The 16,167-nt window shown below is 36.5% G+C and overlaps 1 protein-coding gene across 2 annotated transcripts in view; it reads left to right on the forward strand.

The window, feature by feature from the left end:
* The window catches only part of LOC149416851 (uncharacterized), a 406,606-nt gene that overhangs the window by 372,838 nt on the left and 17,601 nt on the right, over positions 1-16,167 (forward strand). For both annotated transcript variants that reach the window (XM_089641014.1, XM_089641015.1), the window contains 2 exons: positions 13,582-13,752; positions 15,247-15,370. In XM_089641014.1, the coding sequence (XP_089497140.1) occupies positions 13,582-13,752; positions 15,247-15,370 (295 nt within the window). The remainder of the gene's footprint in view (positions 1-13,581; positions 13,753-15,246; positions 15,371-16,167) is intronic.

A 16,167-nucleotide genomic window follows, 5' to 3' on the forward strand; every position in this document is an offset into this window, starting at 1 on the left:
CCTTACGTATTGAAACGTAAAAGAGAAACCGACATAAAATTTTGGAATTTTTCGCCCACCCAGCGCGAGCGTGTAGAAAATGGATGCACGCTTGGAGGTAACCCCCCTAGCTAAATTTATGTTATTTATGGGTAAAATGCATTTAACTATATGAAATGTATTGACAAAATTAAATGAAGTTATGGTTTTTTTTACATAATTCAATTAAAATAACGCTCAATTAATGTAAAATACATATTATACCAAAATTGGAATTCGAAAAATCATTAAAGGATGAGGAATATTAGCCGAATCTGGGAAAATTATTTTCCAGGTGATACTGTTCAAAGCAGTCAAAATGAAGAATGTGGTCACAATCACTGCAATGACAAACCGTCAGATTTTTTTTGCACAGTTTACAACGAAGACGAGATTTGCCACTATATGGAAAATGATATTATTGCGTTAGAGGCACACGATTACCATCTTTTGCACGATGGCCTTTTTAAAGCTCCTCCTGCAACTCCTCAATTTCAACATTGACTGATTTGGAAAAGACCATAATATATTACGGACAATGGATGCCTTCTGAGAAAGTTTTTTCTGTCGTCTTGTCATCTGGTTTTCCAACTCGTGATAATACTTCCTTAAGAAGCAGTACAACTTCCACTCATTTACAAAAGTGTTGCTGAGGCCAGACACAAATAAAGGTCATTACCACATATGGACCAAAGTTGCACAAATATCAGCCGGACAAACGATATTTTTTTCATGTTTCATCAAAAAAGTTTTTTACTATTTCTGCCAACGTTACACTTGGCTTAGTGGCTCCTTTCGATCAGAGTTCATGGCCATTATTACCTCACGGTTGTCCTGTCAATGACATACGTATTTTGTTTATCATTTGGGGATCAATGGTGAGAGGCACGAAATGAAAGGCGTGTGGTGAAGGTCACTGTGTTTATTGATGAGTCAGGTGGCCGTAATGAGAGTGGTGGACAGATGTGGTATTCTCCGGACGCTGCAGTGATGTGCTGGTCAGGCGCGGGTCAGTGAGTCGACGCCGGGCGCTGGTGACCGGGACTCGATAACTGTCAGTCACTGGCGATCTGGGGAATCAATACTCCAGTGCTGACGGGAAAGCCGAAGGTGCGGCGGACCTTGTAGGCGGTTGAGCGGGAGCTGCGTAGACCAGTGAGGATGCTGCATGTCCTTATGGTGGTCATGATGCGTGGATGAAGCGCTGGTCAGAGACGCTGGAACCAGGGCGCTGTAATCCGTGTAGCGCTGGCCAGGGACGTGGCCGAGGCGCTATGATGATGTCCCGATGGAGTCCATGATTGTACGGGTGGAGCCGGGTGTATTGTTCTTTGCGAAGGGGCGCGGGACGCGCCGATCGTCACTCGTGAGATTTGTCCACTGACGGCAGATTGATGACTGACTGGCTGACTCGCTGCGTCGGGCTTATTTATACCGTACGGCCGGTGGGTTGCCACCGGCCGTACGTAGATGAATTGCAACTAAATCCGAGGCACTCGCACAGTCTGGGCGTTTCAAGAATCTTCGACCGCGCGGCAATTATGCATAGGCGGTAGACTCGAACCTTTTGGCGAGTTGTCGTAATATGCCAGACTGACTGCGCGATCGTATTGTTGCCGGTATGTTGCTTTGTTTACGATCCGAGCTGAAAGGTAGTAGAAAAAAAGTAAAACTCGTAGAAAGGTACTAAGTAGGTCGAGGGGTTTATTATTAATTAGTTAATCTGGATTCTTCTCGACGCCACAATCATATTACCACCGCATCAAATTCACTCGTAATTAGAAGAGCGGAGAGAGTTACATAGTGGTGATAAAAGTAACCTTTTGGCAAATGCTAAAAATGTAAAGCACTTTCTCATATCCTTGAGTATCATCAACTAGAGGGATGCGAATAAATTGTCCACAATAAGGCGTGAGGAGAACTCTACATATTCCTTCATCGACAATGCAACGGATGATCCCTGACCTAATTCATGGGTATGCAGGTAACATGTTGCGTCGGATTAAGTATCCTTCGGTGGAAGCAAAACATCAAATCTTGTTGCCGGTTTTTATTTGATTATTGTTTATGAACATCTTGCAATAATGTTGACCGAAATAGGACACCATTTGCTGTCGATGAAAGTTTGTGAGCGAAAATACCGAATTGGAGATATGTATTTCATGTTCAACATATTGAACATTGGATGAACCTACAAAGTAAGGTCAATTTTCATCTGTTCGCTGACGTTATCTGGAGGAATCACAACAGCAGCTCGCGCATTGTCAACATGTTTTTCAAAGCACCTCATTACTTTATCATGGTTCAACAGTTTCATAGTAAAATGACAAACTATAGGCAGAGAATGAGACATAATGTCATGTACACATTGTTTTAATTTTCATATTATTTTTATTTTTTGAACATATAGAATAGTTAGTAAAATTTATCATATTACGTTAATTATTGATAGCTAAAATACCAATTTTGCAACACTTCTTAACGTCTAGGTCGGATTCAGCTTTTCTCATAGTGAAAATAATTCGTTAATTCCATCTATTTGAAAGATGACTATAGACATCGTCATGGAGGTAATAAGTTAAAGTTCTTAGAATTTCAACATTAAGCTATAGCTATTTCTTTGTAATTTCGTAGGTTTAAACTAAGTAGAGTGATTAAAAATATTGTTATGATAATTTTCGGTACAGCTTTAGTTATTTGCCATCTTTGTTAAGCGTTTTAAAGGTAAGATTTTACAAAAATTGCTCTAAAAATTAACCAAGTATACCATTTAAAATTATGTGTACTTGTTGATAAGAGGTCTTAACGAGGCGATCAGTTACCTAGTCTCCCAAGAAACGTGGCAGACACGCGAAAGGAGTCGAGTTACAAGAATTCTAATTTACGCTGCTGAAATATTAAAGCTGAAAATAAATTTAATAATGATATTGCACAATAACCTCAAAGTAACGATATCTTTTACATACAATGCCCAACCACCGAACAGATAAAAGCGTAATGTGGGCGTATGTATTCCCCGAAGTAAATTCTACTTTTCTTTTCCGGTGAAATCGATCAAACACATGAACACACAAAATCAAAAATGAGTATAGCTGATTTGTTAAAATCATGTTAAAAACATGATACCATGTCGTTTCCGATTAAACTTTCAGTACATTCACTATATACTAGAATACGTGTTCATGCACCATAGTTTGTTCAGAATAATACTGCAATAATATAATGGGTGCTCCTCTTATAGTGTTTTTTTTTATTTACTGAACCAAAAAAAAACTATTTTTGTTATCTCCCAGAACTCTTGCGTGTTAACTTTCTCTTGCAAAATACATTGTTTTTTTCATGTGCTTCATTCAGAGTTCCGCAAGTAGAAAAATGAATGTTGCTGATTGATTAAAATCGTGTTAAAAAGGTGTAAGCAGGCCATTTCCTAATAAACTATTAGTACTTTCATAGTTTATCGGAATACGTGTTCATGTAGCTGCGTTTATCCTGTTATTATATATTGACTAAATGCGAAAATTTTGGAATTTTTATGAACACGTATTCCGACATCGCCATAACACATGCGTGTTTTACTTATGGTTTATTAGGAAACCTGTCAATTCATTCGTTAAAGGCCTGCAGTCCCGTTTTTAACCGAAAAACGAATAATTAAAGATATTCTCAATAAATTAGTAACATTTTATATCAGTAAGTTTTCTCTCCGTAGTTACAAATATCGAAATTCATTCAGATAATCAATTTCATTTATCTATCTGGGGCCTAGGAGTCGAAATTTTATTTTTAATTTGTCGATGTCAGCGTTTTTTATCTTTTCGTCAACAAATTTAACAAAACGCTTTTTAGTAAAAAGGCTATCGATAATTCTTAACTGGGCAACTCAGGATAAATAGTGAAGAGAGAATAGGATAATAATATGTCACGTTAGGTTAGGTTAGGTAAGGCTCTCGACTAGCAATACGGAGATCGCGGGTTCAAATCCCGGCGTGCACAAGTAAATTTTATTTGATTAATTTGTGTTATTTGACAATTTATTCATTAAAAATAATATAAGCTTTATTTGCGGCACGTTTCAGAATGAAAAATACTCTCAGTATCGCCGTGGTGTAAAACTACCATTACCAATGACTTTAGCCGTTTTTTGGTGACCAAATTTGAATAACCAGGTAGGTATTCCCCACCTTCCTCTCCCCGCTATCTTCAATCTCACAACATACCTCAAAGGGAATGCAATAGTCTCACTGGCTCTAGACGGTTGGAAGCAGCATTATTATTTCATCACTCTTCGATGATCGTTTCAGAAATGGGGCTATTGACAATTCTAGTGATTTCATTTTGTTCAGTGTTCCTAGCAAATATCCAAATCCGGTGGAAACATAATATTTCAGAAACAGAAATACGAACATGTCCTTTATTTAATGTAAATATTTCTCTTGAAAAGCGACCGACTAATAATAAAATGGCTGCCTTTTATTTTTACTCGGATGTTATATTATTCATGGAGATGTTTTATATACGATTTGCTTAAATGTGTTCCTTTGTTTCCGGGACCTAACATGTTGTTTATCGAACGGGCGTGGTTTCTTTTGAACACAGAAAAAGACGACCGTATTTCGCTTGATTGTGATTGTTGTGTTCTCCAACTCGTCGTGGAAGGAGATTATTAAGAATAAGTTCTTTGTATTAAATCACTGATTTATTATATACTTCGCGTATTACACTGGTGACTCGATAGTCGACCTAACTAGAAGCTGGCTAAATGAGATCTGAAAACACCAAGTTTGTCTGGGAGCATTTTATCTGGCCCTGGAGACTACTGGCTACTAGCTGCCATCTTGCGGACTTCCAAGCAAGCTCTTTGCACTGCCATCTATGAGTGCATCTGTGAAGCTCTTAGCTAACTCACTTCTCAACAGTGATTAAATAATTATATACATTTAAATAGAAAAAAAAACGTCACAAAGTAAATTTACAAATATTGAAGAAATAATTATTTATTTGTGGAACCGTTTAAATAAGACCATGATTTTTAAGCTTTGTTGGCGTTCAACGGGATTCAGGAAACCATGTGTTCAAAATTTTGAGAAATTCGGAAACCTGTATTAATTTTTTTCAAATGGAAATTAATGATTGTTGGAAATAGATTTTTTGAAATATTTATGGTAAATTATTTTCCCAAACTCCCAACTCTCCCTATTCTCCCAACCGCCTGGAGCCAATGAGACTATGGCATCCCCAATTGGGGTATGTTGTGAGGCTGAAGATAGTGGGGAGGGGAAGGAGATGTGGAAAAGGAAGGTGGGAAAGTATCTGGCTATTCAGTTCTGGTCACCAAACACGGCAACAAGCAATGTTTCAATTCCGAGTGCTGGTCTTACCAGGGCGATACTGGTAGTATCTTCCGCTATGGAACGTGCCGCAAATATACTACATATTATTTTTATTGGTGAATAATTTGTGAAATAATAAAAATTAATCAAATAAAATTGCTTATGGACGCCGAGATTTGAACCCGCGATCTACAGCTTGCTAGTCGAGATGATTACCCCTCGACCACGGAGGCCGGAGAACTGACTATAGCTCTTGATTTTGTTTTCATTTTAATATACCTATATTTATACCGTGATAAAGGCACATTATGAAAATTCCCGGCTTATTAATCCTACTACCATCATTAAAAACGGAAGATGTTGGAGATGATGGAGGACAACGCTAGCCGAGGAATTGAACTAGGAAACCAGACGCATTTGTCAACTCTACTGAGTCGAAATCGGCATTGCAAGCTGAATAGCTTGAGCTGACTAACAAAAGAAATTCGAGACAAAAAAAGTTTTTTTGCAAATTTCATGGCGGCAGAGCTCAGAATACGAGAGTTGTAGATTCTTCGCTGAGAATTTAGTTATCAAGTAATCCCAGAGACATGTCGTACGTAACGACATCATTCTAGTATCTTCTTATCTATCTTATATCGAGTTGTGAAGTTGGTATAAATTTACGATGAAACCTTCCATTTGTTTAAATTGTGTTCTTTATTAATTTAATATGAGGATCAAATATGGGCGAAGCCGGGTAGTAAAATATTACATTTTCCTAACGTGTTTCGATTTTTGCTCAAGCGTGTTTTAAAAATAATAATTTCCGACTCTACGCAAAGCTATATTTCTCACGTAGACGCAATTTGGCGAGCTTTTTGAGCTTCGCATAATCTTAAACATCTGCGAACAGACGTGTTCCGCAAGTGGAATTCATACCCGCTTAGGCGAAGTTTGGGCCAACTTCAAAGTGGATGCAGATAGTAAACCCGCCGTAAAGCTGACCTGGTGACCCGGAACGGTTGCAAGTTCCAGGTTTCTAGATTCAAGAATTTCATCAACGATTTACGTCGACGTCTACAAATAACGCCGTTCGCAGAACTTGGAAACGGCGCAAAGAACCATAATTTAGATTGTTTGTCTAAAACAGAATTAATTAATTGGCGGAGGGGTGGTTGTTGATTTTAAAGGGTAGGAAGAAGGATGGAAAGCAATGGCACGTTGAGAGATTTGCGATCCCCTTTGATTTACGAATACCAATTGAATTGCGGAACTACGGCATTCCTAAATTGTGTGTGTTGTGAGGCTAAATGTAATGGAGAGGGGAAGATGAAGAAGAATTGCAAGGTTGGGAAGTACCAAGCTTTTTAGATCTAATCATTACACACGGTCAAGCAACGAACGGTGACCGTAATACCCACTGTAAGACATGTTGGAACGCAATGACGAAAGAAAAAAATACAGTGTGTGGCAAGCCTACGCACGACGGAAGTGAAACTTTTAGTATTCTTCTCTCTCTCTTTTCATTTCATTCTCTCTTTTTTTCTGTCTATTGACATATTTATAAGTAAAAAAAAAATCGTTGATAAAAAAAAATTAAAAGTTATAAAAATATGGGATTCGAACCCGGGTCCTGCATAACGAGTGTCGAACACTCTGCCTCTAGACCGCGAGGAGAGATATTTCGCGCGACACGGCGTTATCGGCCTTGATTAGTAATTTTAATGATTCAAAATAAAAATAATTAATCAAAATACCGAGCGACTCTAGCGGCACGATTTGTAATCTATATTTCGACCAAAATATCATATAGGTACCGTAAAGTAAATTAAATTTAAAGTAACAAATTTATCTAATTTTTTACTACATTATTACAAATCGTTGATAAAAAATTTAAAAGTTATAAAAATATGGGATTCGAACCCGGGTCCTGCATAACGAGTGTCGAACGCTCTGCCTCTAGACCGCGGTTGTTACGTATTCGACCAAAATATCATATAGTCAAAATATCTAAAAGTCGCAGCACGAGAGCATTTTATCACTTTAAAAAAAATTATTATTATAAAAATCACAAAAAGAAAAAAAAATAGTTAAAGCGGGGATTGAACCTCGGTTCTTCACGACGACAATCGGGCGCTTTGCCTTTAGACCGCGAAGCTGAGTTTGGAGAGCGACCGAAAGTAGGTATATAATATTGGCTAGGCTCCTATAGCGAAATGATCACGGTTTTTGATGACGGTCATGAGTTGGTTTTACTCCGGTCCTCGAAATTGCATAACACGCGTAAAGAAGTTTCACTTCAAAAACAAAACCATTATATTTATCAAACCAGGAAATGATTACAATAATCTCCTTATTATGTTAAGCCCTGTAAATGACCAATCAAAAAAATAATAAAATTAGACTAAAAAATTTATATACGTATAAAATGTAATTTATATTAATAATATAACAATGAAAAAATAAAAATAAATTGTGCTCATACCTCTTAAATGTTCACCCTTATGCGACCGCCCATTTTCCTAAGAAATCGCTACGCCAATGCATGTTTCTACAGGGATAGATTCCACCTCATTCCTCTCGAAGTCGGTGATTATGCGCAGAGCGGAGATTGAACATAATTATGCCACGTGTTTTAATAAGACCGAGAAAAGACACCGTCGTATTAAATGTTATTTCAAACACAACAAAAGGGCGTCGCATGAGATTTAATATCCTTTTCTTTGAATTTGAAAATGACATAGTACCTCGGGGCGAGGGATCTTGGAGATGCGAGATGTATTATTACCACGGTAGGGGTTCGTTATGCAGTCATTATCGTAATAAGTATTGTATCAAATTGGCTTAAGAAACCAATTTCCAGATATAAACAAAAACCATATTTTGACTTAGCGTTGAAACAATTTCGCAATAATCCATTTGATAATTCCCCTTAACATACGGAATGCAGCCTTCAGAACAAAGTTTTCAGGAAATATTGCTGTACCGGGATTTTAAGGCTCTATAGTAAGCGTTCAAGGAAGAATATAGTTTGAAAGGGAGGGTGACCGGGTATCTCATCAAAATGACAATTCAACACACCTACAAAAGGTGATACACGAGTACAGTCATAGGTTACATGGGTAACCATTTAACTTAGGCTCATTGTCCATGTAACCGCACGTCATACGCACGCTTTCGTCAATTGACGATTACAAGACGAATGCTTGCATCTTGCGTAGAAACAATGAAATCTGTGTCCACGAAGCGGCAACGTCACGTCAGCCGCTCGTCATGCGTTCGTCATGCGGTGCGCGCGGCAACATGTCACTACTCGACCGACCGCATTGCAGTATTTTGTCTTTGTATCAGTGGTCCAACAGTAGAGACTAAATTTTGTTACGTATGTTTAGCCATTCGGTAAAATGATTAAAATACAGAATCATCCTCTGATAACTCTCTGGCAGCAACAAACAATCTACAATTTATATTTATTTCGATGTATGGATGAATCCAGTACTTTCTTCGCCTGTTTCGTCGTCTCCTAATAAAATTGTATGCTATAATCACTTCATCGTCAACACTTGACATTTTCACAACAAAAGACATGCTTTCTCGGTGCTAGTTGAAAGAAAACTGAGACGTTTTGTAACGTGACTGACTATTGCATGAAGCAGCGTGGACACAACAAATATGCAAAATACGCCTATCGTCATTTGTAGGTTACATGCATCCTACAAAAGACGATTGTGTGGACAATGGGCCTTAGTTTTTGTTTCATCACTTTTAATGATTCTATATCACTTTTTAAAGATGTGTTTAACTGACATTTTGATAAAATATCATGGAGCCGAACAGGAGATATGTAAATACGAACGTTAGAGAGAGTGCGCTGATATAAAAAGATAATAATTAATAGGAGTAAGCGAAAATATTTGATAAAGCATGAATTATTTTTTTAATAAAGCAAAAATCTCTCGTCATATGTTTTGAGTAGCATTTAAAGAAACTCTGTGATTTTTTTAATACCTGTAACATGATAAATAACAGAACCTGGTGTTTTTCTTAGTTTTCGAAGAAAAGCTTTGGTGGTTTCTCTATTGAAGGAATTTCATACAGGTAATGGCTTTTTGAGTTTGACAAATACAGGGTTTTCCAATAAGAGGTTTTATTTTGAATAGCTCGTTATTTCGATAGATGTTACTTTTGAAGTTGTCATTTTTTGACATTTGACAAGTAAAAACTACGATATTAATAAAAATGAAACGATACACGCATCAACAATGCATTGAAATTATTAAAATTCACTTGAGTGAATCAAATGCATATCATCTTGAGTGATGAGGCCCATTTCCACCTCGGTGGCTTCGTCAACAAGCAAAATTGTCGCATCTGGGGCTCGTAAATCCCAAAAGTTATTGTTGAAAAGCCTCTCTATCCTCAACGTGTAACTGTTTGGTGCGGTTTATGGTCCGGCGGAGTCATTGGACCTTACTTTTTCGAAAATGAGACTGGAGCAACAGTTACGGTGAATGGCTATTAATGGTATTAAACTGGACAGCGTTTACTTTCAAAAAAACGGCGCTACGTGCCACACAAACAACGAAACCATTGATCTTTTACGATTAAATATCAAAATAACACCTCTTATTGAAAAATCCTGTATAACGTAAATTATATTTTTTAAGAGCTTGAAAGCTTCAAGGGAATTACGTTATAATTCAATAGAAAATCGGAATGCGGGGTTTTAATGAATAGTGCAGGATATCCTATTAGTTGGCTGCCATGAAAATGTTTATGACAAAAGAAATCGAAACCTTTAGGAACCCTACGTTTAAGAGCATTAAAAATATTTATAAGAGATTTCCAGAAAGCCTTAAGGCATCCCGTGGTAGGCAAGCAAAACACAATCAAACAATTTCAAGAGCTAAATATTAATATTTTCAGTTAATTTCAACTCCAATCAATTCAAGTCTTCATCTTTTATAGTTAATAATTACTAAAAGTAACCAAACCAATTGAATCCTTCACTCAACTGTTCAATTACATCCACTCATTTTCGATTATAAAACGTCAGACGCAAATGAATTGTTTGATAATAAAATCTAAGCCCCGATGCCGGGTGCGGGTGTCCGCCATTCAAATTTTCAAATCAAATTTAATGAAAATCGGAGAACAAAAGAGTAACCCGGAATAGAGCGGGAAACAGAAAATGGAGGGAAAGGGCGTCGCTTCTAACACCAGGCTGATTGCTGACTGTCGACTGTGGTAGCTCCGATAAAAACCAATTTAGATATTTTTATTACATTTTTTACATTATATTATACGACTACATAGATAATAGAAAACAAGGGAGACATTATTAGATACATTATAGTTAAATAAATTTCGGTCCTACGCAATCAGGATTTGATGGAGTTGCTAGATCAGTCAGCCATTCAATCCAATTCTTGGGGAGAAAAATTCAGTCCTTAGTCACACTATGTTTTTGTTTTGATTTAGAAAAAATTAGATACATCATTTTTTGGACGCGAGGTCACGGGACTGTTAGTTACAACTAGTCATCTATTGTATTAAATAGCTCAATTTATCTTCGCGAGGTCACAGGAGTTATAACTAGGTATCTTTTATGTAATATTACTCAATTTAATCTACGCGAGGTCACAGGACTGTTAGTTATAACTAGGCATTTATTATTTTAATTATATAATATAACTCAATTTAATCTACGCGAGGTCAGGACTGTTAGTTATAACTAGGCATCTAATTTATAATATAACTCAATTTATCTACGCACTTCGGAAGCTTGAATGTTTTTGAATAAATTAACTGAAATGAAAATTGTTTTTTTAATGGCGCAGGTCCTAAAACATATTCAGATTTTATAAACTCACGGGTTTTTACTTTAAACTTTCTAATCAAAGCTTATGTCGTAGATAAAAAATAAAAGTAGATACATTTATTTTTTTTAATTTATTTATTAACGGAATACAGTCAAATGAAAAATACAGGAGTAGACAAAGTTACATGAAAGCAAAGACATATGGTAGATATAATATAAGAAAATAAAGTGACAAGTCGAATTAAGTCAAGACTACGCCGTGGGTCAGGACCACAGGACACTTATAATATTCCGTCACTTGTTTAGCGACTGGCAAAAATCATTCAGACTCATGGTGCTGCCACACGCAAAGCTCACATCAACAGATAATATAAAGCACAATAAAGCACAATACAGCTCGCCATACAATCCCATACAGACCCGACACACGTAAAAAGATAACGCGCTATAAGTGTGGTTCTGAACTTCGCTTACCGAATTTATTTTACGTAACCGCTCCCGACGCGATATTTGAAAAGTTATGCGTCCCCCTCTCCGCCGTAAAAAGGAGAGGGGGTCATTTTAATTACGGAGCTACCGACTAAGTTCCGTGTTTCCTTTGACAGCCATGACATAAGCAGCCTAATAATGCATTTCTTATTTATTATGTTAGCTCATATCGTCATGTGTGCTAGTAAATTTAGAAACATAAAAAAAAAACTTTATTTGGCAAACATACTTAACATATATTTAAAATATAAATATAATCAATATTTGAATTTGAAGTAAACAAATTTTCGCCCTTTCAAAGTTAATCATATTTTTAATCTCAGTATGTTTATATGGTAATATCATTCGGTTTTTTGATAAAAGTTGGACGGCTTGGACGAAAGTTTATTTTACAATAATTTATTATATGTCGCTTTCGTCGATCGGCGTGCGAACTGCGAATTTCCTGATTCGACGGAGAGGTTATGTCAGGTTATGTGAAAATGCGCTATTTACGCGCAGATTGTTTAAAATCTAAAAAGTTTATAAATAGCATTTATAATTATATAGTTGGCGGCATCATCATCTGAGGATGAGCTGTCCAACAGATCCAGCAATAGGCGACAAGTATCATCCATTTCGAAAAATAAATTATTGTAAAATAACACACTTAACATATATTTAAAATATAAATATAATCAATATTTGAATTTGAAGTAAACAAATTTTCGCCCTTTCAAAATTAATCATATTTTTAATCTCAGTATGTTTATATGGTAATATCATTCGGTTTTTTGATAAAAATTGGACGGCTTGGACGAAAGTTGAGCTTATTTTACAATAATTTATTATATGTCGCTTTCGTCGATCGGCGTGCGAACTGCGAATTTCCTGATTCGACGGAGAGGTTATGTCAGGTTATGTGAAAATGCGCTATTTACGCGCAGATTGTTTAAAATCTAAAAAGTTTATAAATAGCATTTACAATTATATAGTTGGCGGCATCATCATCTGAGGATGAGCTGTCCAACAGATCCAGCAATAGGCGACAAGTATCATCCATTTCGAAAACGTGCTCAAGCTGTCAGTAAGTAAAGTTGTCACTTTGACAGATGAAATTATGTTCCTCGGCCGCTCTCGAATTCAACTGACCCCCTCTCCTACCATAGGAAGAAATATTTGATAGCGTCGTGTGTCGGTAGAAAAGATGATGCGCTGTACATTAACTTTTGATGTGAGCTTTGCGTGTGGCAGCACCATTATCCCAAAAAGTTAAAGTTTGACTTGAGTTGACCAGTCTGCACATTCTGGACAATGGTGAATAATATCCATAATTTGTCGAATGATGGTTGAGGAAGAGCAGTTCATTATTTCTGAGTCTTTGCGAGGGGATATTGAAGGGAATGAGTTGCAGTAGAGTAGGTGAATCAATAATAACCATTTATAATTTTGAAGAAGCAAATGAGGTCATTTCTTTCCCGACGGAAAATATGTAAATAAATTAAAATAAATGTATACTGTTCCATGAATGAAAAACTCTAACCTCTAAACCTAACCTACGAAAATTTAACATTACTTTTCAAGACTTTATAACACTTTTTGAAGGTGTGTTGAATTGTCATTGAGTTATACATATTACGTACATATCAGATACGAACGATGAAATTCAGACAAAATTTACATAAAAAGCAACGTCATTGCCTAAAACCATTTATTGCCGGAAATATCTGAACAATACATGAAGCACGTTTGTTTCTAGATGAGTTCTGGCGTTATGAAATTTGCATTGTTTTTCTATCTGGAATTTTTGTAGGTCAACAAAATTATTCGTGCAAATTTCAGCTTTAAGATTTTATCTGTACACGTATTTCATAATAAATAATTTGCATTTGTTTTTAATATTCATCCATTTACGCAGTGCTTTGTATCATTCCAACCCTATCATGTCCGCCCTTGTTGTAGGCCCAACAGAGCCAGCAGCGACCGCCAAGCCTGGCCCGCGGCCCGCTGGCGGCCCCCGCGCGCCCGCCGCCAGAGCCGCGACCCGTGGAATGCAACCTCTGCCACCGCAAGTTCAAGAACGTGCCGGCCCTCAATGGACACATGCGGCTGCACGGGGGCTACTTCAAGAAGGTATAAATATACCTAATAAATATACATCTATAAATTTGTATGTATTTAAAATTAAACTACAGCCGAAGATGCAAATAAATGTTTTTATAGTAATTAAGTCGAAAAAAAATACGAACGAAATGCATATATTATTTTTTAATGTAATTTTATTTTTATTATTTCTTTCTCATGTTTCAAAACTGTCTGTCACTAAAATTGTACCACCTACATGTAAAAGCCCTCTGGGCATTAAATAAATAAAAATTTAAAAAAAATAAAAATAAAATATAAACTCTGAAAAATAGTATTTAGAAGAAAACTGACTCAGGAAACTTTAAACAATATTTTTCACCATAAAAATGGTTGTAAACATTTTATGATGATAAAAATCTAGACTTGCATGTTTTTTTTTTCATTATTTCTGGCTTTCACCCTTCAAGGGTGTTCTTGGCCATCATTTAAAATTATTGAGAAATGAAAGGTGAATTTAAATATTAATTTTATTTAAATAGGCGAATTTCAAAATCATAATGAAAATTGGAGTCGAGTTCAGACTTAGAAGAGATGAGATGTTGAATGGAGGGGAGGCAATTTTAGATAAGGCTTGATAGAAGAGAGGATATTTGACAAGTGGAATTATTCTTCATGTTTTTTACAAAATTTTCACCAAGGTATACAAGCAGTGCTGTCATCTTGCATGTTTCAAGTATTTCCTGAAACTATTAACAGTTCCGTCACCTACCTGTTTGTCTAAATAACTCCAGTAATAGTTTTCGAGTTTACTGTTAGAGGCAATACAAGACTGAATATTTTATAACTAATAAAATACTGCGAACAAAAAAATATGCAATAAATGAAGAATATAAATGGAATGTAATAGATTTACAATTTACAAGCAAGGTTGTCAGTTCGTTAGGAAATATTCGTCCCCAAATTGCGGGAAATCAAGAATTAAGTATTATGTGGGATAAATTTGATTTGGGGAAAATGAGAGGATTCTACGATTAGAGAACTGACGTAATCTTGATTATCCAATATCCAACCAAAGCAAAAATAAAATTTTTGAATTACAAGTATGTAAATATTATATATAGTAATAGAAATATTTTATTTTTCTTTTGCAAAAATTTTTCAAATAATTTTCTGTTTTTAAGTCAGATCGGAAGAAAGAATTCGAAAACGACAAAAAAAAATTAAATGCTAATTTCATTAGAATTTTGGAGGTACAGGAACTTGTGGGAAATTTGAACATCTGTTGGGGGTGTTTTAGAACATGTGCATTGGCAACCCTATTTACAAGAGATGTTACTTTGTACCTTGACCGAAATTGGTTCGAGACTGATTCTGCGATAGTTCTGCGAAAATTTTTGCAACAAAGGTAAATATTTACCTAACCGCCGCACTTGTGAAGATAGCCTACTGTGACACCTCAATGAAATGAAATTTACGTATAATCTTTCAGGGAAGCTGAAGTGGTCAGGTATTTTTGTTCTGTAACTGCGTATTGTATTTCAGGAGGCTGAAAGCAAGAAATCGGAGAAAAAAGAAGCCAGTGGACCCCCCCTGCAGACAGCATCTGTGTCCGTAAGGGCGCTGATTGAGGAAAAAATCATCAGCAGGAGAGCTGCGCCAGTTGTTGGTAAGTCAAACTTCCTTAAAAGCTCTAAATAAATTAAATAACTAACTAACTAACAACGCCGTTTCCTCGCAGAGACAGGCAGAGAGGACGGACCGCCAAACAACTCGGTCTTGGTACACACTTCTTGCCTCATTCACTTTCATACATACTCTTCTATTATTCTGACTCTTGACATGGCCCGACTCGAGTATCTGATTCACTTGATCGTGCCATGTCTTCTTCGGGCGTCCCCGACTTCTGCTACCATACGCATTTGCATCATACATCCTCCTTAGACTCCTTTCTTCGCTCATTCGCTCTACATGCCCAAACCATCTAAGCGTCCCTTTCTTAATCTTACTCATTACGCTTACATCAGCCTTGCACTCTTTGCGGATCTCCACATTCCTCACACGATCATACATGGTTTTACCACACATACGCTTCGGGGATCTCATTTCAACAGCTTTCAATCTACTTTCATCCTTTCTTTGCCAGTTCCATGCGTCACTTCCATACATCAGGGTAGGTACCAGAACTTCATTGTGGACTGCTAACTTCGCTTTTTTTGGACAATTTTTTGTTAGCGCCAACTGCGTTCATTCCTCCATTAATGGAGTTACCTGCATTTACCCTTCTTTCAATATCTCTGTCAGCCTTCCCATCTCTCGTAAACATACTTCCTAAATACACAAACTCATCCACCTGCTCCAAGTATTCCTCATGTACATCTATATTGCACACTGTTTTCATACTCTCTCTTTCAAACACCATTACTTTAGACTTACTTACATTCATCATTAACTCATTCTTCATAC

The sequence above is a fragment of the Hesperophylax consimilis genome, chromosome 16 (genome assembly GCF_061612785.1).
Source record: "Hesperophylax consimilis isolate HC1 chromosome 16, BYU_Hcon_1.0, whole genome shotgun sequence".
In the NCBI taxonomy this organism is placed as follows: domain Eukaryota; kingdom Metazoa; phylum Arthropoda; class Insecta; order Trichoptera; family Limnephilidae; genus Hesperophylax; species Hesperophylax consimilis.